This window comes from Sapajus apella, unplaced genomic scaffold (assembly GCF_009761245.1).
Source record: "Sapajus apella isolate SASKATOON/1434 unplaced genomic scaffold, GSC_monkey_1.0 scaffold11, whole genome shotgun sequence".
Classification (NCBI taxonomy): domain Eukaryota; kingdom Metazoa; phylum Chordata; class Mammalia; order Primates; family Cebidae; genus Sapajus; species Sapajus apella.
This window is the reverse complement of record NW_022436951.1, coordinates 6,730,453-6,756,567: the sequence shown is the minus strand read 5'-3', so window position 1 is coordinate 6,756,567 and position 26,115 is coordinate 6,730,453. Positions and strand designations below refer to the sequence as shown.

The window sequence follows — 26,115 nt, the reverse complement described above, 5'->3', positions numbered from 1 at the left end:
ATGTGTGAGCATGGCATGCTTTTCCATTTGTTTGTGTTGTCTATGAGTTTTTTTGCAGTGTTTTGTAGTTCTTTTTGTAGTGATCTTTCATCTCCTTGTTTAGATGTATTCTTGGGTATTTTGTGGAGTTCTATTGGTGATCATGAATAGGATCGCCTTCTTTTTTGAGACCCAGTCTGGAGACCCAGCATGATCTCAGCTCACTGCAACTTCTGCCTCCCAGGTTTAAGCGATTCTCCTGTGTCAGCCTCCTGAGTAGCGGGGATTACAGGTGCCCACCATCACGCCCAGCTAATTTTTGTATTTTAGTAGAGACAAGGTTTCACCATGTTGATCAGGCTGGTCTTGAACTCCTGACCTCAAGTGATCTGCCCCCATTGGCCTCCCAAAGTGCTGAGATTACAGGTGTGAGCCACTGTGCCTGGCCTAGGGTATTTTTTTAATTTAAAAATTTTAACTTTTGTGGGTACATAGTAGGTATATTTATTTATGGGGTACATGACGTATTTTGGTATATGCATGCAATGCAAAATAATCAGAATTGCATTTTTTATTTGGCTCTCAGCTTGAACATTGTTGATGTGTAAAAATGTTAATAATTTTGTACTTTGATTTTGTATCCTGAAACCTTACTGGTCATTTATGTAGTCTAGGAGCCTATTGGAATAAGCTTTAGGGTTTTCTAGGCATAGAATCATATTGTCATTGAAAAGAGATAATTTTACTTTCTTTTTTAAAATGTGGATGCCTTATTTTTTTCCCTTGCCTGATGGCTCTGACTGGGACTTCCAGGACTATGTTGAATAGAAATGGTAAGAGTGGATAGCCTTTCCTTGTTCCAGTTCTTAGGGGAAACACTTTCAACTTTTGTTTATTCAGTATGATGTTGGGTGTGGGTTTATCATAGATGGTTCTCATATATGCTTCTTTAATGCCTAATTGTTTAATATTTTTATCATGAAGGGATGTTGAATTGATCAAAAGCTTTCCTGTGTATATTGAAATAACCAAATGGTATTTGGTTTTAATTCTGTTTATGTGGTGAATCTAATTTACTGATTTGCACACCTTGAAACATCATTGCTTCTCAGGAATAAAGCCCACTTGATCATGGTGAATTATCTTTTTGATGTACTGCTGATTTGGCTTGCTAGTACTTTGTTTAGGATTTTTGCATCTATGTTCACCAGTGATATTGGCCTATAGTTTCCTTTTTTTGTTGTGTCCTTGCAAGATTTTGTATCAAGATGACACTGGCTTCTTAGAATCTGGTTAAGGAGAAATCTATCCTCCTCTCCTTTTTGGAATAATTTCAGTAAGACTGGTACCAGCTCTTCTTTGTATGTCTGCTAGAATTCGGCTGTAAATCCATCTACTCCAGGAGTTTTAAGAAAACAAAAACAAAAACGAACAAACAAAAAGGATCTCACTCTGTTACCCAGGCTGCAGTGAAGTGGAATGATCATAGCTCATTGCAGCCTTGACTTTCTGGGCTCAAGCAATCTTCCTACCTCAGCCTCCCAAGCAGCTGGGACTACTGGCACACACCACCATGATTGGCTAATTTTTGTATATTTTGTAGAAATGAGGTTTTGCCATGGTGCCCAGGCTGGTCTCAAACTCCAGGGTTCAAGCATTCCACCCACCTCAGCCTCCCAAAGTGTTGGGATTACAGACATGAGCCACTGCACCTGGCCCAATTTTTTATTGTGGGTTAATTTTTTATTATTTACACAGCTCCAACATTCATTATTGGTCTATTCATGGTTTCTATTTCTTCCTGGTTCAACTTTTGGAGGTTGGGTATTTCCAGGAATGTATTCATTTCCTCTAAATGTTCTAATTTGTACACATAGAGATGTTCATAGTAGTCTCTGAGGATCTTTTGTATTTCTGTGGAATCAGTTGTAATGTCACCTTTACCATTTCTGATTGTAGTTATTTGGCTCTTCTCTCTTTTTTCCTGTATCTAGTTAGTGGTCTCTCAATCTGGTTTATCTTTTCAAACTAACTTTTTATTTCATTGATCCTTTGTATGGCTTTGGGGTTCTCAATTTCATTTATTTCTGCTCTGATTTTAGTTATTGCTTCTGCTAGCTTTGAGTTTAGTTTGTTCTTGTATGTTTGTTCTAGTTCTTTTGTTTGTTCTTGTTCTTTCAGGTACAACATTAAATTGTTAATTGAGATTTCTCTGTCTTTTTGATGTAAGCATTTAGCACTATAAACTTTCCTCTTACCACTGCTTGTGCTATATTCCAGAGATTTTAGTATATTATGCCTCTATTTTCATTCATTTCAAATAATTTTTTATTTCTCCCTTAATTTCATTATGTACCCTTAAGTCTTTCAGGAACAAGTTGTTTAGTTTCCATGTAATTGTATGGTTTTCAGAGTTCCTCTTGGTATTGATTTCTAATTTTATTCCACTGCAGTCCGTTATGATACTTGGCATAATTTCAATTTTTAAAAATTTATTAGAATTTGCTTTATGACTGAGCATGTGGCCAATCTTTGAGAAGGTTCTGTGTACAGATGAGAATAATATATATTCTGTGGTTGTTAGGTAGAGTACTCACTAGATGTCTATTAGATCTGTTTGGTGAAGTATCAAATTTAAGTACAGAATTTGTTAGTTTTCTCTCTCTGTGTTCTGTCCACTGCTGTTATCATGTTCTTATATGGCTGTTTATCTCCTTTCTTAGTTCTGGAAGTAATTGTCTTATAAATCTGGGTGCTCCAATAATGAATGTCTATGTACTTAGGATAGTTAAATCATCTTGTTGAATTGAACCATTTATCTTTGTATAATGCCCTTCTTTGTTATCATTTACTATTGTTGATTTAAAGTCCATTTTATCTGATACATTTTACTTGCTCTTTTCTGTTTTCCATTTCAGTGATAGATCTTTCCCTATCCTTTTACTTTGAGCCTGTGGGTGAAATTACACATGAAATGGATGTCTTAAAGATAGCAGAGGTTAGATCTGTTTTTTTACCCATTTTGCCATTCTATCTCTTTTAAAGGGTGCATTTAGGCCATTTGCATTCAAGGTTAATATTGATATTTGAGGCTTTGTTTCTGTGTGGTATTGTTAACCAGCTGCTAGTTGTTAGCTAGTTGCTTTAGGTAGAGTCTATGGGCTTTACGTATACGTACTTTTGTTGAGCAGGTACTGTTCCATGTTTAGAATTCCTTTCAGCCTGCTCCGAGGAGCAGGAGGCCTGGGTCTGCAGCTGCGGTTTGGGCAGCTACATTGGCACACGGGAGGGCAGGGTTCCTGGCCTGCTCCTGGTCCTCAAGAGCACAGTGAGCCTTAGATCTGCCTGTTCCATGGGGCTGCGGCTCTGGCAACTCTGGCCACACCTCTCTGCTGCAGCCTGCGTGATGGCAGTGGCAGGCCATCTGGAGCTGCCACAGCCATCTCTTCTGCTTGGTCTACTCTATTGTTCTGTCTTCGAACTGTATTTTGAAATTTCTGTAGTGAATTTTTCTATTCCAGAAATTCTGTTTGGTTCTTCCTTAATATGTCAGCTTTCATATTCTGGATCATTTTCCTGGTTTCTTTGTACTAAATTTCAACTTTCTCTTGGATCTCATTGTGTTTCCTTGCAATTCATATTTTAGGTTATCTTTCATTTCAGACATTTCCATCTAGTTAGGATCCATTACTAGGCAGCTGGTATGATCCTTTGGAGGTGTCAAAACACCGTTGCTTTTTGGAGTTCCTGTGCTGATTCCTTCTCATCTAAAGATACTGTAACTTCTTATTTTGAATTTGCTGTCATTTGGGTGAGGCTTTAATTTTTTCCCTTGGGGGTGTATGACTGTGGTGTATATTGTGTATGGTCATTTGGCTTAGCGTCTATGTACTTTCAGGAGGCAAGTATCCTGTACAGGGCAGTGTTCTGTATGGGTCGTGAATGGGTTCTAGGCGGTGGAACCTATCCAGAACCTACCTCAGACGCTGTTTGTTGTAGTGAAGTATTTTTGTTTAGTGGTGGAGTTCAGGTGCAGCCCAGTAGACGGCGCTAAAGAGTAAGAGCTACCAGGTAGGCTGATACCCAGTGTACACGCCCTCCCTTATGCGGGTAGCAAAAAAGATCCTGTTGGAGTATGCTGAAGTCTCAGGGGAAGGTGGAGCAGGAATTGCACCAGCTCCTTGTCTTGAGCTGGCAGGAACGCGATCTGCTTCCATATCATGCCCCTGTCAGAGCGCTCATGACCCATTTACAAAGGCTTTGTTCTTTGGTCCCCAGCCACAGTGTGGCTATACACTATAGATTGACCTCTCTGATGGCTACCACTAGTATGGGGGTCAGGGGAGAACTTCCCCCAGTCCAGGGCAGGCAACTTCATGATGTGTCCTCAGTTGCCAGGACATGGCTGCTCTATGTAGGGAGGGGAAGTTGAACCCCACCCTTCATCCCACTCTATTGTTAATGAGAATCTAGTTGTTACCAATTCTTAGCATTATAAATAAAGCTACAATGAATGTTCTTATGCGTGCCTTTTGTTGGAAATCTGCATTCATTTATCTTGGTATAAATCTAGAAGTGGAATTCCTTGATCACTAGGTAGGATAGGTTAAGCTTTCTTAGATATTACTAGAGTTATTCTAAGGCTTGTACCAGTTTCCACAACCACCAGCAATATATGAGAGTTCAGCTTGCCCCACAACTTTGCCAATTCTGGAATTGTCTATCATTTTAGTGTTAGTTATTAATATCTCCTTGTTTTAACTTGCTGATTACTAATGATGTTCCATACTTCTGAAATATATTATTTTTGAGTAGCCTTGTTCATGAAATGCCTAATCAAGCATTTAGTTCATTTTTCAAATTATGTGGGATTTTTTATCTTTTTTTTTTTTTTTTTTTTTTTTTTTGAGACAGAGTCTTGCTCTGTCACCCAGGCTGGAGTGCAGTGGTGTGATCTTGGCTCACTGCAACCTCCACCTCCCGGGTTCAAGCAATCCTCCTGCCTCAGCCTCTCAAGTAGCTGGGATTACAGGCACCCACCACCACGCCTGGCTAATTTTTGTATTTTTTTCTTTTAAGTAGAGACAGGTTTTTGCCGTGTTAGGCAGGCTGGTCTCGAACTCCTGACCTCAGGTAATCCACCTGCCTCAGCCTCCCAAAGTGCTGAGATTACAGGCATGAGCCACCACACCGGCCTGTCTAATTTTTTTTTGTAGGAATTTATATATATTCTGGATCAGAGTCCTTTGTCCAATATACATTGGGCATTGTTTTCTCCCAATATATGGCTGGTCCTTTATTTGCTTAATGGTATCTTTTGATAAACGGAATTTCCTAATCATAATTCTAAGGTATTTATTATTTTTAGATTAGTGCTTTTTATACTGTCCAATACAAAATACCTTGCATATTCTGAGTTCAAAATATATCTCTTGCCCCTTCAAGACTCTTTATTATCTATTATACTTAGTTCTATGATTCATTTCAAATTTTCTGTGTATAGTGCTGGGTATTCTTTCCACATGAATACATAATTGCTTCAGCAACATTTATCGGGAAAAATTTTTTAACTTTTATTCCACATTGAATTGCATTGGGGTTATTAGCTGGGCATGGTGTAATCCCACCTACTTGGGAGGCTGAGGTAGAATTGCTTGAACTGGGACCCAAGAGGCAGAGGTTGCAGTGAGCCAAGATCACACCACTGCACTCCAGCCTGGGCTACAGAGCCAGATTCCATCTCTAAATAAATAAATAAATAAATATCGTTTATTGTGGGGTTATTTCTGAATACTACTCTCCTGTTTCATTGATTGACCTTGATAGCTTATCCTAATATCTTACTGCCTTAATAACAGGTAGCTTGAAAGTAAATCTGGTCTCAAATTCCTCAGGCAATCCACCCACCTCAGCCTCTCAAAGTGCTGGTATTACAGGTGTGAGCCACTTCACTGGGCTCAAAGTTAAGAGATTTAAAAATTGTTATTCTCTTTAATTTTGAAAAACGGTCCTGCTCTGTCATCCAAGCTGAAGTGCAGAGGTGGGATCTTTGCTCATAGTAACTTCTGCCTCCAGGTTTCAAGCCATTCTCCCACCTCAGCCTCCCCCGTAGCTGGGACTACAGGTGGTCACCACCATGCCTGGATAATTTTTGCTTTTTTGTTTTTTGTTTTTTTGTTTGTTTGTTTGTTTTGTAGAAATGGGGGTCTTACTGTGTTGCCCAGACTTGTCTGGAATTCCTGAGCTGAAGTGATCCACCTGCCCCAGTCTCCCAAAGTGCTGAGATTACAAGCATGAGCTTGCAATCTCATGTAAGAACCTGGCTGAGACTATTTTTTAGAGCAGTTTTAGGTTTACAAAAAAATGGAGCAGAAAGTGCGGCAAACCCCCACCTGTTTCCCTGTTAATTAACATCTTGCCTTAGTATATTTGTTGCCGTTGATAAGCCAATATTGATATATTAACTAAAGCACACAATCTACATTAGGGTTCATGCTTTGTACAATTTTATGGGTTTTAACAAATGTGTAACATCACACATGTACCATTACAGTATCATAGAAAATAATTTCACTGCCCTAAATATCTCGAGCTCCACCTATTTACCCTTTCTTTTCCACCCTACCACCACTGGAACTCTGTTTTTACTGCTTCCGTTGTTTTGCGTTTTCCAGAATGTCATATAGTTGGAATCACACAGTGTATATACTTTTCAGACTGGCTTCTTTCACTTAGTAATATGCATTCAATATTCCTCCTTGTCTTTTTGTGGTTTGACAGTTCATTTTTTGGGTTAAATACTATTCCATTTTATGGATGTATGACAGTTTGCTTATTTATTCATCTCCTGAAGGACATCTTGGTTGTTTCCAGTCTGGGGCAATTATGAATTAACTGTCATAAACATTTTTGTGTAGGTTTCTGAGTGGACATGAGTTTTCCATTCATTTGGGTAAATATCTATGAACATGATTGCTGAATCACATGGAAAGAACACGTTAGCTTTGTAAGAAGCTCTAACTGTCTTCCAAAGTGGCTTGCAATGAATGACAGTAGCTGTTGCTTCTCACCCTTGCCAGAATTTGATGTTATTTAGTGTTTTGGATTTTAGCCATTCTGGTAAGTGGTATTTTACTGTTGTTTTAATTCACAATTACCTTATGATATATTCCCTTAAGCATCTTTTCATATGCTCATTAGCCATCCGTGTATCTTGCAAGTTGTCTGTTCAGATCCTTTGCCCACTTTTTAATTGAGTTTGAGTTGTAAGAGTTCTTTTGTATATCTTGGATATAAATCTTTTTTTTTTTTTTTTTTGAGACAGAGTTTCATTCTTGTTACCCAGGCTGGGGTGCAATGGCGCGATCTCGGCTCACTGCAAACTCCGCCTCCTGGGTTCAGGCAATTCTCCTGCCTCAGCCTCCTGAGTAGCTGGGATTACAGGCACGCGCCGCCATGCCCAGCTAATTTTTTGTATTTTTAGTAGAGACGGGGTTTCCCCATGTTGCCCAGGATGGTCTCGATCTCTTGACCTCGTGATCCACCCGCCTCGGCCTCCCAAAGTGCTGGGATTACAGGCGTGAGCCACCGTGCCCGGCCCGATATAAATCTTTTATAAGATATATCTATTTTGCAAATATTTTTCTCAGTCTGTGGCTTGGCTTTTTAGCTTTTATTCCTTTAACAGTGCCTTTTGTGGAGCAGAAGTTTTAATTTTAATGAAGTCTAACTTGCAAGTTTTCTTCCATGGATTGACTTTGGTGCTGTATCTGGAAACTCACTGCCAGACCCAAGCTCACCTACATTTTCTCTTATGTTATTTTCTAGAAGTTTTATAGTTTTGTGTTTTACTTTTATGTCTATGATCAGCTTTGAATTATTCAGTATCTACACTTATCTCTGAATGTGGATGTTCCACGACCATTTGTTAAAAAGACTATCTCCATTAAATTGTCTTTGTTCCTTTGTCAAATATCAATGGACTATATTTATATAGGTCTATTTCTGGGCTTTCTGTTCTGGTCCATTGATCTTCACCAATACCACAATGCCTTAACTACTGGAGTGGAGATTTATAGAAAGACTTGAAATTGAGTAGTGTTAGTCCTGACTTTGTTCTTCAATGTTGTGTTGGCTCTCCTAGGTCTTTTGCCTGTCTATATAAACTTATATAAACTTTAGAATCAGCCTGTCAATATCCACAAAATAACTTGCTAAGATTTTAAATGAAATTGCACTGAATCTATAGATCAATTTTGGAAGAACTGACATATTGATAATACTGCATCTTCCTGTCCATATACATAGACTATTTCTCCATTTATTTAGTTCTTTGGTTAGTTTCCATTATACAGATCCCATAGAAGTTTCATTAGATTTATATCTGAGTATTTTATTTTTGGGGATGCCAATATGGATGTTATTGTGATTTTAATTTCAAATTCCACTTGTCCATTGCTGCTATATAGGAAAGTGATTAACTTTTGTATATAAATCTTGTTTCTTGTAACCTTGCTATAATGGCTTAGTGTTCTAGGAGTTATTTTGTCTCTATTTTTGGACTTTCTACATAGACAATTATGTCATCTGTGAGTAAAAAAGCATCTGTACACTTTTTATTTCCCTTTCTTCTGTTATTGTATTAGCTAAGACTAATGCAAATGGTGCTATGTTTTTAATTTCAAATTCCGATGGTTCATTTTTGGTATACAGGAAAGCAGCCTACTCTGTCTTCTTGGTTAGCCTGGTTAAAATTTCATCAAATTTATTGATCTTTTTAAAATCTCAGGTTTTGGTTTTGTTTTCACCACTGTTCTCCCATTTTCAATTTCATTGGTTTCTGATCTAATTTTCTTTAAACATTTTGTAGTGAGGGGGTTCGCTTTTTAAAAATATTTAAAATATTTTGTTTCAAATTGATACATAAGTATCTATATTTATGGGGTACAGTATGTTTCAATACATAATTACTTTTAAATGTAAAAAAAATTAATGTGGAAACTAAAGTACACAAATTTATTTTAAAACATTTATTTTGTGATACTTGCTAATAAATTTGTGAGGAACAAAGAATGATCCAACCTACTTAAAAGATCTTGCACACGAATGTTCGTTGCAGCACTGTTTACGATAGCAAAGACCTGGAACCAACCCAAATACCCATTGATGATAGATTGGACAGGGAAAATGTGGCACATATACACCATGGAATACTATGAAACCATAAAAAAGGATGAGTTCATGTCCTTTGTAGGGACATGGATGAACCTGGAAGCCATCATTCTCAGCAAACTCACACAAGAACAGAAAATCAAACACCGCATGTTCTCACTCATAGGTGGGTGCTGAACAGTGAGAACACATGGACACAGGGAGGGGAGCATCACACACTGGGGTCTGTTGAAGGGAAATAGGGGAGGGACAGTGGGGGGTGGGGAGTTGGAGAGAGATAGCATGGGGAGAAATGCCAGATATAGGTGATGGGGAGGAAGGCAGCAAATCACACTGCCATGTGTGTACCTATGCAACAATCTTGCATGTTCTTCACATGTACCCCAAAACCTAAAATGCAATTAAAAAAAGACCTTAATCAAAAAAAAGACCTTAATCTCAAATGAAGTAAAATATATAATCAGCAAGATTCTTATCGTAGAAATGTAGTTTATTTCATGCAAAGCCACATACTTTCTTATATTTTAACAGCTAATCAAACATTTCAAAAATTCATTACATCACAATAAATTAAAATACTACAAAGGAACTGCAAGTCAATGAATTTATCAAAACCAAACTGAGAGAACACTATGCATAAATAAGGCTAAAGTTACTAATTTTGCTTATAGGTAGCACTTTGCAGCTTTTTCCAAATACGTATTTGAAAACGTAGTGAGAATCAACAGAGAAAAAAAATAGTTAAATCTACAACTCAATGATCAGATAACAAAACATTTGTCATACATATCAGGTAGCAATGGCTGATTAAAGATAAATTTGGCATCATGCACCAAGAATGACCACAGTAACACTTTGAAAAATTATGATCATATGCACATTTGAAAAGATTAATTTTCCACTTCACCTAATCAACTGAATTAGAAAAGGCAAAATAACAAGTATTTTATTAATGCAATGCAGAAATTAGGTTTTTGATATATTAATAATTTGCTTGAGTATTGTATACATAAAAATCAAGGGAAACAGGAGTATTTTAAGCTCATACTGGACTATTGAACTTTAGAATATTACCCTAAGGAAATAGGTCTGGGCAGAATTTATTTGAGAAAGATTTCAAAACTATTTAAAAGCAATACTACAATTAGTTACTTACAAAAACATTTATAAAAATTAAATATCAGAAAGTGAGAACATCAGTATTAGAACTCTGTTGTATTATTCAATGTTATAATTTATAAATACATATTAGATTATAGTAATTTAAAACACAGAACCACATATTTTCTACCTTCTAAAATAAGAAAAATCCTTCAAGTTGTTTTTAAAATATGAACAAAAAACAAATCCATTGGATTGCTTTAAAAAAATAAATACAGTCTCTCCCCTACAACTTGGTATACTAAATAGGGAAGATGCTTGCCAGCATTGTTGAGAAATACAGTTCCAAATGAGTAGGCTAATAACATTTATGTCAATATCAACTCTAAATGGTGTTGTACAGTCAGTTTAAATAAATTATGATTTTACCCTACATATGTCTGCCATAGTGAACCATTCTTTCTATTCTTCTGAACTAAGTACAGTAAAATTCTTTCACAAAATGATTTGAGATCAAGAAAACTACAGAAGGAAACATTTTCAGTGAAAAAAAGTTAATTTTTCCCAAGGAGTAGGTAAAAAACAAATGTCTTTTAGGATATCGATGAGAAGAGTAACATGCCAATATTCCTGCTTTATTAACAGATTTTAAAAATTACAATGAGTTCTCAATTGACCTAATGGACAAATGTTTTGAAAACAGAAATAAAATTTTAGTTAAATCAATCTGGGTATGGAAGGAATCAGAGGTGAAGACATGTTCCTGCTGCAGTGGGAAGGAAGAGAGAGCAGGACTACAGCCTGCCCTGCTGGGGGAAATAGCTCCTAGGCCCTGGCCTCCAGGAGTTGCGAAAGGGGAAAACATTGCCTGGTCTTCTGAGTCTCTGGGCAAAAAGTCACTGAGTTGGAAAGAAGTACCTCATATAGATGGGAATTCATATTTTAGAAGGCCTTCTGTAACTTTCTTATATTGTTTCAACTTTCCTAAGAAAAGTTTTGATGATGTATATCATTTATTAATTCCTCTTCATAAAAAGATGTCTCAAGAATCTAAATAAATCTTAAATTTTTTTGAAATCTATTTTATGTAAAAATATTACACTGAAAATAATTTCGTTTAGGTCACTAAGGAGGGCATTTCTTTTAGTGACCTAAAAGAAATTTTTCTGAGTATACCACTCATCAAAAATGACTATGTACACAAAACAGAAGGAAAATCTTTCAGCACATTACAAGTCATGCTATAAACATAGGCCTTAGAAAGGAAAAAGGTATAAAGGAATGAGAGAGGACATAAGGAAAGATGACAAAACCCTAAAACTGCTAAACATTCAGAATTTAACACAAATCCATTACATTTGGAGATTCAAGTATGCTAAGATTTTTCAGGGACATATTTTGTCACTTAGTGCAAAAACATTTGTAATTTTTAGGCATGGTCCACTCAAATCATAAGTACAAAACTCACCTTACTAAACAGTGTGAATTGCAATATGGAGAGTTTATTTTTTCTCTAATATGGTAATCAGTACATCATCAAGAATGTTCCCTAAACCTATTAATGCTATAAAAATGAGGTTACTGAACATAAACTAATTTTTTCCAACTATCAAGAACGTTCCCTAAGCCTATTAATGCTATAAAAATGAGGTTACTGAACATAAACTAAATTTCTCCATTAATATGCTAAAATATACTTTTAAAAAAACACACACATTGATTTTCCTATGCTAATTTACTTTGGGCATACATCCAGCTTAAATTTCAGAACTGATCACCTAATCAAATAGTAATCCAAAAAAAATCAACTAGCAGAATTTTTTTTGAATGTCTGGATTGTCAAATTTTCTGATCTATTCTTTATAAAGGGAAAACTCTTGAATCTTTTGATTTAGTTCTTACCATTTTTGTAAAATGAGGGCCTCTTATGCAATGAGATTATTCAAAAGCCCTTGTATTCATTTGGTAAGAGAGCAAATTTTAATAATTAAACTTATACTTTCTTTTGTTTTTTTACAAAATTCTCTATTGATAACAAGTTATTTATGTTGTAAATGAAGTTAATTAGTAATTTAAAGATGATTCATGAAATTAATAGATTATTATTATTTTCTGCAATAGTTATTCTGAATTACTGGCTTACTGAAATTCTTACCTAACAACTATTTACAAAATAATTTGAAAATTTTTAAACAGATATTTATTATCGAGTAATAAAGTCATCAAAAATTACTGAAAATAAGAAATGTACTTTGCGGCTGGGTGCGGTTGCTCACACCTTAATCCCAGTACTTTGGGAAACCAAGGCGGACGGATTGCCTGAGGTCAAGAGATTTAGACCGTCCTAGCCAACATGGTGAAACCCCATTTCTACTAAAAATACAAAAATTAGCTGGGCATGGTGGTGTGCGTCAGTAGTCCCAACTACTTGGGAGGCTGAGGCAGGAGAATTACTTGAAACCAACAGGCAGAGATTGCAATGAGCCGAGATTGCACCACTGCACTCTAGCCTGGTGACAGAGGGAGACTCCATCTCAAAAAAAAAAAAAAAAAAAAGAAAAGAAAGAAAGAAATTTACTTTGCATGTAAAGTACATGAATTTAGTAGTACTATTTTACAGAGATGTCACTAAATTTTAATAAGCTTCTCAAAACAGAAAACTTGTACCCACTACAGTTTTTTACACAAGGTGGCTTAACAAATATTAACTTGGCTCCCCAGCAATAAACTCAGTCTTCAGGGGTCAAGTCATTGCCTTCTGAATTCAAATTTATCCAACAAAATAACACCTTCATATGATCATATATAACATTCTGTAAGATAAATTCTGCTTAAAAAGTTGAATAATCTGAATCACTGAAACAACAAAATGTTATTTTAAATATAATGTGAAAGTCATAGAGGAATCTATACTGTTTGTGAAGTATATGCATATATATACTTCAATTATTATAAACATAAAAAATTTAATACTAAAGGAAAGTGGTAACATTACCTTATACATTCCTACCAATTTATCTTAGGGCATTATAAAAGTTATAAAAGTAATTGGTTAATTTCTTTGCCTTTTCTGCTTCTATTTCAATAACAGCATCTGAATTTCATGACAAACCTGATGAGAAACCACATTATACTTAAGAAATGATTCCAAAGTAAACCCAAAGACTAAATAAAACAAAACTACTTTCACAGGACTTTTGATGAATTGGTCCAAAAAGCATTTTGGCTTTAGGGACTTGTAAGCTTTTCTGTAATAACAAGAAACTAGACCCCTTTCTGAGATGATCATTTCCCCCATCTAATATTTTCAAGTATCACTAGGAAAAACAGCACAATTCTAAACTGCAGTACATAAACACCAACTCGACTTCCTTGTGATAGCTTTGTAAGGTAGCAGGTAAATAGCAAGTATCATCTTCATTCTGCAAATGAAGGTGCAGAATGAAGCTCTTGAAGCACTGAAAAGCTACATGATTTGCCCAAGGTATTCAATGAGTCAATCATGAAATTACAAACCCAGCATCAAATTATCTCTGCTCCTGGCATATTGCTCTCTGACCACACTTCACATTAAAAGACTGTATGTATGTGTCCTCACGTGTACTCTATATGGCCTTCAATTGAGAGTAAGTCTATCCACTGATAATTATTTTTAAAGGGATCTAATCTCAAAGATCACAAAAACTCAAAGATCAAAGTTTTCAGATAATGAGAATTATGCCGTATTCCTTTCAATATCTATATGGAGCTATGCTTTTTTAAAAAACTTACATGATAATATATATTAAAGAGAAAAATAAAAAGTTTCTATTTATGTCTTGGAGAAAGATTAACTTCAAGTTAGGGGAACCATACAATTCATTTCCAAACTGGGATACTTGAGGGTGAAACTGAGCACTAGTAATAAACAGGATACTAGGTGTTACACTGAGATTGTATTAGGCAAGCTGACGTATGGTCACCTAATGTAGCATGGATTCAGTAAGAGTTGCAAATATTCTAGGAACATAAGAAACCCTCTGCAAGCATGCTATAATCAAACATGTTCACTTTGCAATAAAACATTAGTGCTTTAAAATATAATACATAAATTTAGCTTAAACACAAAGGTTAAAAAACAATCTATTTAATAAGGATGTTTAACCAACAAGTTATTATACATTTCCCTTCTAATATAGTTTTGTTTTATATAAACCACAAATTAAGTATCAGTAATAACAGTAAATGGATTCACTTTTTACCTTTGACTAGCCAAATTTTTTCTCAAAAAGTATAAACAGGTACCTTTAAATATTAAAGAATTTTGTTGGACTCTTTGACTGCTAAAAAAGAAAAACTATTTTCCACTAATGCCTAGAATTTATCCTTGAATGGCAAGATTTAAATCAATATGTTAAATGATAAATGTGAACATAGCTTTCTGAAATGAAAACTTTTTATAAAGCAATACCAGAAGCATAAAAAAACCCAGTTACTACAAAGATTGAAGGAATATTATATCACCTGATTACAGTATACATGCTAAATACACACTTATCAGTTGAAGTATAATCTTAATCTTATACATGCAAAAATCCCCCACTACTTTGCAAACAGATTTGAAAAAGTACTTTTTACATTCAGTTATGTCTAGTAAGTAAGCCTTGTTTTTAAGATACGAGTTTTACAAATACAGTTATTATTTAAGGTCTCCACTCACTTACATTTCTTTGGGAAATACAAGTTGAATATAGTTTTTAGAAATAACAAAAAGGTAACAATAAAACTGTATAATATTATTTAGTATGACTTATGGCTTCCTTGAATCTTTAACTCTCCCGAAAAAAAAAATTAAACTGAAACAAACTGAACTGTATGTTCTTAACATATGTTGAGCTTTTAAACAATTCTTCCACTGTAACTGTACTTCTAAGGCAGATGCTTAGGAAATGATATGTAATAAATCTTGTTGGAAAAGATGATACTGTATTCAATGAACATTAAACTATTATTTCTAAGATATAATTAATTCTCAGAGCTTTTTTTTGTTATCTTGACACTTTTTACTGAGCGTATAGAGGAAATTCTAGGGTACACAGATGTTCAACAAGACCGATCTGATGTGTTGACCTTGGTTAGTGGTCCCACAAACTTTTTCAGACTTTAAACATCATTAAATATGTCACTGCGAGACATTGAGAGATATCGTCCACCAGGCTGATACCTAAAAGGTGAACATAAAGAAATAATCTGAAGGGTCAAAAATAATAAAGGAAGAGACAAAACCAAGAATACATTAAAAGGAAGTGGCCACATAATTTGTAAGCACTGTAAAATCTAGTCAGTAGCTGAAAGTAGAAACTTACCCTCCAATTACATTTTCCAAAAGGACTTAATTATAAATCAACCACCAACTGTTTTAGAGCCTAGAATATATGCATGACAGAGTGAGAGATGTAAAAAGAAGGGGTGGGGATGTAAGACACATCTGGGAGATTAATCAATTTAATAACCACTCTCAGTTGTTGCATATAAATATAACCTAGGTTTTTACTGCATATAGGCAATACTATAGTAAACATTTTCATGCACATGATATTTTGCTTTTATTTAATTATATCCTCATAGCACAATGGCTGAAAGTACAGACTCTGTAGCCAGAGTACTGGGGTTTGAATGCCTGACTTGCCATTTACAAGTTGTGTGACTCTAGGCAGTTTACTGAGCCTCTCTGGATTTAAATTCAATTGAATTTGCAACCATGCAATTACAATATTTTTGTTAAAGAGCTTAGAATAGTTCTGGCATCTAGACACTGCGATGCAGCAGTTAATAAATATAATAAAATTTCACAAATGGCACAGTCAGAAATAGGCATATAAATATTGTCCCCATCCTTTGCTATATATTTCAATTATTTATACTTTTTTATTTATAATAACACTAGTATTGTGTGGAGATAACGATTTCATTTACCACTACTGGATAATAATTTTTAAAATATAAAAGCATTAAAAAGTCTAAAAAGGTATCAAAGATTACTTAATATTTTTTATTATTAGAGAAAATGAACATTTTTCTTTACTTATAACTTGTTTACTTTTACCTTTACTCACTTGTTTTCAACCTTGTCAATAAGTTATCAAAATTGCAGAGGAATGCTAGAGCTAAAATGTCACAGCCAGAACTTACCTTCCTGATTCAGATTCAAGAGGATCATCAGTGAATGTTTCTGCATTAAAATCCAAAGGTTCTGCATCTTGGAGAAGTTCTATCCGGTCCCTTTCAGTCCTGTTATTAGCCCTGGTATATTTGAACGCAGCTGCAAAGGAAGGAGGAAAAATGTCTACTTCCCTACTGTCTTTTAATTTATGCGTCATAGTCTATGGAGCTACAGAGAGAAAAATCAAAATTCCAAGGAATCTGAATTTTCATTGTGAAGACAAAGAACATAAGATAACTACATGTTTACTTAAAATCAGATTAAAATTATAAGCAGTATGATAGAATATAGCAAGGAAAAGCAGATACAGTGCAAATATTTTAATAATATAACTCAGAATTAACATTTAACTATGGTATCACAATGGAGAAACTGTTCATTAACAACAGTAGTTTGAGTTGGTTTTATAGTTAACTTCATTTCTTGGCTAGGACTTTAAGGTGTAATCAGCTCAAACTCTTAAAAAAAGGTGTCAGCCTTTTTACCATAAGGCAAGAATATGGGTAGCACTAGCCAAGAGAAATAGAATGCATTAATTAGAAATTTTCTAGTAGCTATGTTAAAAAGTAAAAAGAAACAAATGAAATTAATTTTAATATATTTAACACAATATATCAAAAATATTATCATTTCAATATGTTGCAACTGCTCAATAGTTACACGTGGCTAATGATTATCATACCAGACAGCAGATATAGAAAACTAACTCTCCTTTCTCTACGTGGATGTCAATTTCTTTATAAACAAACCAAATTTTCACAATGTTGTCCAGAAGAGTCCAAGTAGCTTTACAATAGCTTTATGATACAGTTCTTTCTGAAAACTTAAGGCAAGCCAATTCTATCACATTTTTATATTTCTGTAAGCTTGGACTTTGTCCTAAATGCAAGTCTCTTCATCTTTTCTCTCACTCATTCGGCAAATTGCAATTGCCCAATACATGCAAGATTCTCTCTAATTTATCATCCTATAGCTTTGTGACTCCTCTTCTCCTAAGCATTGCCAGAGCTTTCCATTCTGTAAACTTCCTTCCACTCTATGGTAAGCAAGTGTCCAAATCCCTTTACCGAATCCTCACTATTTCCCAGGTTTAACTAAAGCTTTAGCTCCTTCCTATTTATTCTACCCTGAAGTCCTTCAAATAAATCCTTTTCTTGTCATCTCCAGGACCACTGCCTTATTTTAGACCCTAATCATTTCTTGACTGCATCACCAAAACAGTCTCTTAAATGGTTTCTACATCTCACTTCCCTAAAAATTATGCTTTATACTGCCATCAAATTCATCTTTCGAAACCAAAAATCTTACCATACTTCTTCCCAGATTGAAATCTTACCATTAGGTCAAAATCCAAACTTTTTTTTGAGATGGAGTCTTGCTCTGTCACCCAGTCTGGAGTGCAGCGACGCAATCTTGGCTCACTGCAACCTCTGCCTCCTGGGTTAAAGAGATTCTCCTGTCTCAGCCTCCTGAGTAGCTGGGATTACAGGTGCCTGCTACCATGCCTGGCTACTTTTAGTATTTTTACTAGAGATGGGGTTTCACCATATTGCCCAGGCTATTCTCAAACTCCTGACCTCAGGTGATCCGCCCACCTCAGCCTCACAGGTGTGAGCCACCACGCCTGGCCCCAAATCCAAACTTTAGAGCATGACAATATCTGTTCCCCAAGCAGCTCTGGGGTCTCCTCTCTTGTTACCCTTCCTATGCTTAGGCTTTAGTTGCAGAGAAAAACATACATTTTCCCAAAGGTTCTCTTATGACACAGCGTCCTGTACTTAGTCTCCCTTCTAATTAAAATACCCTTCAACTGGCTAAGTACTATTCATTTCTAAATACCCAGCTAAGCATATCCTTATTACAGAAATATTTCTTCATTATAAAAACTTTTTCCTAAGATAAGCCCTCTTTTTCCATTCACCAAGCTGAATTCCTTCTGCATCAGGTGTGCATCTTTCCATCAGAGCTGTCAATGAGAAGTCTACAATATCATACATAGTCTGTAATTAAAATATTTTTAACATTTCCATTTAGCTCTTTTGTATAGTTTCCATCTCTCTGGTGAAATTCCCATCTGTTCATGCACATTGTCCAAGTTTTCTATCAGATTATTTAACATACTAATTGGTTATTTTAAAGTCACTGCACTGTCTGATAATTTTAACATTTGAGCCACCTCTAGGTCTGGTATGCTCAGTATTTTATATTTTGAAAATGGCTCATATTATCTTACTTTCTTGTATTTCTCATAATTTTGGGTTAAAAGCCATACATTATGTGTAAAGAAAGAAAAAAATGTAGAGAAATCAAAGTTTTATGCCCAAATTGGGCACACCTCTTCTATTAGATCATCACTGTTGAGAGCTGATATAGTTGATCCAAGTTTGGACTTGGTTATTGCTTTAGTTTCTTTAAGTCCCCACAGACTTCACATTTCTCTAGTGATGAAATGCTATGACCTTGTACTTAGTAGGGCCTCAAGTGCCAGATGGTTTCTCTCAGTATTCTTTTTCCACTCTTAGATTTCAGTAGTCCTTCCATGGATATTCCACAGAGGGAGTCTTCTCCATGTTTCTATTCCTCATCCATTGGTACTCAGTGCGAAACTCATAGCTGAGTGGGAGAGGGTGCTCAGTTTTTCCTCCCCCATCCTCAGTCTTAAATCCTGTGCACTAAAGCCTCACTGGTGGGGCTCTTTCAGCAATCTTACATCTCTCCCCAAAATAACCTCCTCCTTCTACTCAGCTCAAGGTCCTAGGCAAAAACTGGTTTCTTGGTACCTCCTAAATAGCTTCTGCCTCATGTCAGTGTGGGATCAGTGATTCAGGAAGGCTTCCTAACCCACCTGATGGCAGATGACTTCTGTCTGTTATCAGTCCCTCACTCAGTTATAACATCCTGAGGACAAGAAATATATCTTCTTTGTATTGCTGTATACCTGGGAATATACCTAACTTATATGGGTCAGTCAATAAATTATTATAAAAATGATCGAATAACCTACACGTACTAATAGGAAAGAAAAACATCAAGGTAAATGGTAGAAATAAATACCTGCCTAGAAAATACCTGGGATGAGTGCTTACATTATGTAGAGTTAGTATACTTAGAACTATTCAATTGATGCCACAGTTTCTCCTTTCCCCACCAGAGTATATATTTGAACTACCCTTCCTTCTATATATTGAGAAATGTTAAAAAAAAAAAAAAAAAAAAGTCACTGCAAACACACATTTATAATTCTACAAAGGCATTACTGGATGAGTATTCTAACACTCAATCTCTATGCAAGCAAGCATAAGAAAACACTTTCCAAGTGAACTAGAAGATAAACTACTTACACCGGTTGGTATTAACATCTGAAAAGTTTGACTCTTTTTGGTCAGTATGAATATTTCTGTTCCTAGTAGAATCTTCTCTAGTGTGTCCATAACGTTCTTTCCATTCCTAGAAAAGAAACACAAGTAAATATATAATAAGAGAACAGAAAATAATTCATTAATGTCAAGAGATGATGTATGCAATATAACTTAATTATTTTCATCAGAAATTCATTAGCAATCAATATAATTATCCTAGCATCTTTAAAAGTCATAGGTCAATGTTTTCATTTTTCCATGATTTATTGAAGTCACAGTCTCTATAAACTTTTACAAATGACATAGAGACATTCTGCTAACTTTGATTGTTACTCATCTATCTAAAATGTAAAACAATATTACTATGACAAGTTTGCCTTGACCATACAAAAGTTATGAGAACCCATAATGACTAATAGATGTTAACAAAATTTTCTTTCACTCAAATAAACTACAAATATTAAAGAGCTAAAACATCAACAGAAAAGTTGTATACATAGTCTATGACTCACATGGCATTATGAGTTATCCTAAATGCAGTAAAACCATATTAACTAGATTCTACTCATTAAATTCTTAGAATTGAAAGGGACATCAGAAATCACATAAGGCAACTTTCCATGCAGTGCGGGGTCCCATTCTAAAACCTCCTTGCCAGATGCATTTTGGCTCTCTGACTAGACAGCATGTAATTTTCTATGTCTGAGAAGCCTATTGCAATTCTGGTAAATTGCATAAATTAGAACTTCTCATAGATAGGAGAAATCTATCTCTAGTAACTTCTACTCTTTGGTTCTAGTTCTGCCTTCTAAAATAAAGAAGATACACATATTTGAAGATACACAAAGACAACTATAAAGTTTCCTGTTAGTCTTTGCCAGTATATATACCCATTTGTTAAAAATGTGTGGTAATTATAATTAGATTTTACTCATTTTTTGCCTTTTCACTTTCTAGGTTAGTTTATCTCAGAAAATGGAGGCTTAAAGAAAAATTAAGGAGGAATAAAATTAATGTCACATCATCAAAAAAGAGAAACAATTTTAAAGCAATCAAAGTCACTTTAACAGCAAGAATATATGTATTTATTTATTTATTCATTCAACAAATATTCATTGAGCAGCTACTTCAGGCAAGAAGCGCTCCATACTAAATAGGAAGTAATTTATTACTAATGACTTTTAGAACAGGTCTGTAGGATACTTAGTGTGTACACCTGAAAGTATTAAAATTCCCTTTCTTTAAAAATATATATTTTAACATTTTCCCACTTTTTTCTATCTTTAGCTAATTATTCCAAATTAATAATATTCTTAAGAAATTTTATTTCAAATTAATCTTCAGATTACAGAAAATTAATACTGTACTTACTCTTCTTCGATTCTCACCTTCTTCTTGCCTTTGTTTTTTTCTCTTCTCTAAACACAGAAAAATAGTGTCAAATATGGCATAACACGGTTTAATCAGACATAGTGTAACTGAACTAAAGATATCAAATTATGTGATATTTATTTTAAATTACCACAAAATCAGATGTTATAGATTATTGCTGGAAAGAATTTTGAGAAGTTACCTCACTCAATAAACAGTGAATGCCTTCTCTATTTTTGTTGGAGATGGCCCTGTAGTCTCTGTTTAAATAACTTTAGGGAAGAAAGAGTTCTTTTTCACAATGAAATTTGTTTCTTTGTAAATCATATTCTCTTTTATTCCTGTCTTCTAAGTTAAGTTCATACTTCTTTTCTTTCTGTATGAGTCTTTTTCTATGTTACTCTCTTTAGGTTACAGACATGGTGTTTTTCACTTTTTTCCCATAGGATACACTCTACAGACTCAAAATTCTAGCTGTCCTTCTCTAAATACTTTCTAATTTATCAGTCTTATTCTTTAAAATCTTACCTAGGACTGGATGTGCTATGTCATATGAGGTCTAACAGGAGAACATGTGAAGGCTACACTAGATTATTTTGGAGCTGTAATACATTTTGGCTTACATTCAACTCATAATTACACAAAAGCCCCAGACTCAAGTAGGGAGAATGTCTAAGAACCAAAGTCCCAAAAGTCAAGACTTTTTTCCCTCCATGGTACTATCACTTTCAACATCAACAAATTTAATACACTTAGTTTTGTGATGTGATTCTACTAGCGTGCCATGTATTCTAACAGGCTGTTAATGATCATCACATTCTAAAAAAGTAGCTTTTGCCTGAATGATCTTCTATGCAGTATCAAACTGATCATTCTTTAAATTAATGAGCTTTATAGTTGTACAGAACTTGGCAAATATGTTTCAAGGTAAACATGAAAATGATTCCAAGACCATACAAGGGTGTTATCGAGCTGAAAACATACTAATATTTAAGCTTCAGAATTTCTTTTTTTTTTTGAGATGGAGTTGCTTTTATCTCCCAGGCTGGAGTGCAATGGCACGATCCCGGCTCACCTCAACCTCCACCTCTGGGTTCAAGCGATTCTCCTGCCTCAGCCTCCCGAGTAGCTGGGATTACAGGCATGTACCACCACACCCGGCTAATTTTGTATTTTTAGTAGAGACAGGGTGTCTCCATGTTGGTCAGGCTAGTCTCAAACTCTGACCTCAGGTGGTCCACCTACCTCAGCCTCCCAAAGTGCTGGGATTACAGGTGTGAGCCACCACGCCCAGCCTTAAGTTTCAGAATTTCTTAAAGACAGATAAAATAATTATTTATGTTTACAAATTATTTTTGCTAGGAAGGCTATATGTACATTTTTAGCTAAAAATTTGCATTAGTTTATAATTTTTTAGGATAGAGTACAAATTATTCACAAACTATACAAATATTAATTTTGTATTTTGAGCTTAGCTCTTAGTATTTTCCCTTCATTTATTTTAAAAGACAAATCTTACCTTTTCTGATTAATTCTTTTCCTTCATTAACTAAGTCTGATGTCATATCATCATCTCCCATAAACTGCTGGAAACCAAGCAGATTCAAACAACGGGTTCCCAAACTAATAAAAGCAGATTTTTTAAAAAGACAAGCATTATTTCACATTGTAAGTATTTAGATGAATTATTCTTTAGCATTCTCACTCCCAAAGAAGACTATGCTTCATTATCTGTTATCATATAGTTATCTATAGTCACATCTGACATGCTTCAGGAAGTACCACTTATCTCCCTTTCTAAGAAGCGTATGCCCTGTACTTCACTGATTAGGGTATGCACTATATTCAGGTTTCTTATAGATGTCACTTAAGTTATCAGCATACCTTCAGAAAACAATTATACCAAGACACTAAAATGAAAACTATAATAATGTAAGAACAACTTTTTTCCTCTGATCTAGTTAACCATTTAAATAGCTTTTATATACTATAAATTGATTGCTATATCTTATCTGAAGACTATAACATTGTATCTTATTTGCTATTTACTTTAAATTTGATTGTTGTACAAGACAATCATACTGAAAATATGGAAAACAAGGAAGGAAATGATAGGTGAACAGGCAGGATTAATATTTGTTAAGATCCAACTATACATCAGACAATTTACAGATGCCTTCTTATTTAATTTTTACTATCATTCTAAGAGATAAATATCACTTTACAGATGAGAAAATAGGCCTAAGTGGTTAAATAAATACTTTGCTAAAGATCACTTAATAAATGACATATCTTATCCCAGCCAAAACACAAATCAAGCAGCTTTTTAAAATTATATTAGTTCTCAAATTTTTTCAATGATGTACTTCTATGCAGAGGGAGGCAAAAGGGAGGAGGAGAAAGTGGTGAAGGAGAGAGACACAAAGGAAAAACAGAAAAGCAATTTAGAAAAAGTGAAGCTCTCCATTCCATTTTGCAGTCAAAATGTATAAATATTTAGCTAATCCATAATATATCTACTTGTTTCATTCATATAAAAATGTTTTTTATGTATTACCATTGGGTAAAATTGGGGTTTTGTAGATGATCATGTTAATTCTCTGACTTCAAACATTTCCTAACCATCTTCATATCCTTATGGGAGTACTAAACTCCCAGATGAGAAGCCCAGAATTAGATCATCCTCTTTGGGAAGGTTTTATTTTTGTCTAAAGTGTCAGGAAACAATATTATACTCTCTAAGCAGGTAAGTCTGGATATTCACTTTGGGTGTGGCTGTATTGCTAATAGTGTGGAAATCAGTCTCATTATGGCAGCATTTCAAATGAAAATGAACTTATAAAATCAACCTATCATTGAGATGTCAGTAAGGCATTGTTTCATGTATTTCTATAACATAACATCTATTTTGTGAGTTAACCTGAAAATTAAAAAATACAATCTTTTTTTTCTCCTAAAGATAAAATAGAACTCAAAGTTTATCCAATTAACTCTAGAAAGACACTTTTAATGATATTTAAGTTTAACAATTTTCCTTTCAGACATAGTGATTCCTTATAGCTAAGATTTTATAGTTGACAGAGCACTATTCTACCCCATATCACTTGATCTATATAACCATCTAATAAGGTAAAAAGAAATGCTAATCTTGCCAACATAACTGCTAACATTAAAAAATCATTTTACATTACAAGTTCTTAATGTTCTACTTTATACACTTTCCAAATGAGTAAGAACGTAATAAAAACTTAGTTTCAGAAACACAAAGTATGACTAATCTCTTCTTTTAATACATCATTTTCATACTGTAGATTTGTTACTATCTTCTCCACCTTAAAGAAAACATTTAAAAATTAGATTTGATATTATTGATCAGTTCATATTAAAAGCATTATTTGAAGTTATAATCTTTTAGTTATTTTAAAGGAAGTAAAATGTATTTTTTAAAACGCAATAGAGAATTTATTTTAAACAATATTTGTTTACTCATTACCCTAATGTTAGTAGATACTATCTGTAACAACCATAAAATAATATTGGAAGCTTTTTTTTTTTAGTTTTTCTTTTTTTTTTTCTTTTGAGACTGAGTCTCACTCTGTCTCCCAGGCTAGAGTACAGTGGTGTGATCTCAGCTCACTGCAACCTCTGCCTCCTGGGTTTTCAAGCAATTCTCCTGCCTCAGCCTCCTGAGTAGCTGGGACTGTAGGCACATGCCACCACACCCAGCTAGCTTTTGTATTTTTAGTAGAGACAGAGTTTCACCATGTTGGTCAGGCTGGTCTCAAACCCCTGACCTCGTGATCCATCCGCATAGGCCTCCCAAAGTGCTGGGATTACAGGTGTGAGCCACCGCACCCAGCCCCTATTGGAAGATTTAAATAAAGTAGGTAGATGAAATTTATTTTTCTCAGAAGAGTAAGCAATGAATACTTTTAAGTGTTTTTTGAAAAAGTGGCATTTTGGGTATGTTATGGAGCACTTAAGCAATAAAAGAAGGCAGATAGAGTACAGTATGAGGAAACTTGACACGTAAACAGTAGGAAAGACAGATGCTAGAAGTCAAGTACACCTATCCTTTAACCCCATGTGAATCTCAACCCTGCCTAGATTCTACCATTCATTCTAATTCCATGAAAAGAGCATCCCATGTACTTTCCAACACAGGAGAAAATTTCTCCTCTAGTTTTAATGTACAACTTAATTACCATTGCTCCTCACCTGACCCTTTGTGCTGGCCACGGGCTGAAGCATCTAGACAGCCCGCAATAATTATGGGAAAGCTCTAAGGCGAATTTATGTCATTAGAAAGAAGCTAGACATAAGGGTGCTTTGCAGGCTAGACTAGCTGTCAATGTCAAAAGCCAGGACTTAGAGTTAATGTTCTGAAATTAATCCTTTCATTTTGTAGCCTAAATAGAATAATGCTAAAATAAAATTATTTATTGTAATAGAATAATAACTCTACCTCTTTTTTCTTTCTTTAAAATTTTTAGAGGGAGAATCTGACCTGATCACTCAGTAGTCTCTTCAAACTATCCCCAGCTTCTCCAAAGCTACAATAAAACAAACTGAAACTCCATCAGTAAATACTTAAAAGAGCTTTAAAGAGAAAGGATATCCAGATTTAAGAGCAAAAGAAAAAATAATATGTTTCTTACCTAAAATAAGTAGCAATGCAGAGAATTACCACCAACATAGGATAATATATATAGAATCCATCTGCAATAAAGGATAAAACTTTCATGGAACCCATAATCTAAAGAGCAAGAAAAAAGTAAGTTAAATTGGAATAGTTCTGTAATTTCCATTCCTTTCCATCATTAGACAATTTGCCCAAAACCAGTTATACCAACCCATTTGAACCTTTTAAAAAGTAGAAACAAAGCAGTAAATGAACTAATTTTTTAAAAATCTGCTTTTTATTGATGTTTT

The 26,115-nt window shown here is 34.7% G+C and overlaps 1 protein-coding gene across 3 annotated transcripts in view; it reads right to left on the bottom strand.

The window, feature by feature from the left end:
• Positions 1-14,919: 14,919 nt before the first annotated feature.
• The window catches only part of LMBRD2 (LMBR1 domain containing 2), a 46,781-nt gene continuing 35,585 nt past the window's right edge, over positions 14,920-26,115 (bottom strand). For 2 of the 3 annotated variants that reach the window (XM_032278952.1, XM_032278953.1), the window contains 6 exons: positions 25,842-25,939; positions 22,703-22,806; positions 21,184-21,230; positions 19,795-19,900; positions 16,423-16,552; positions 15,394-15,454 (listed from right to left, as the gene is read on the bottom strand). In XM_032278952.1, coding sequence (XP_032134843.1) covers positions 15,394-15,454; positions 16,423-16,552; positions 19,795-19,900; positions 21,184-21,230; positions 22,703-22,806; positions 25,842-25,939 — 546 coding nt within the window. Of the gene's footprint in view, positions 15,455-16,422; positions 16,553-19,794; positions 19,901-21,183; positions 21,231-22,702; positions 22,807-25,841; positions 25,940-26,115 lie in introns of all 3 variants that reach the window. The other variant, XM_032278951.1, reaches the window with a different exon arrangement.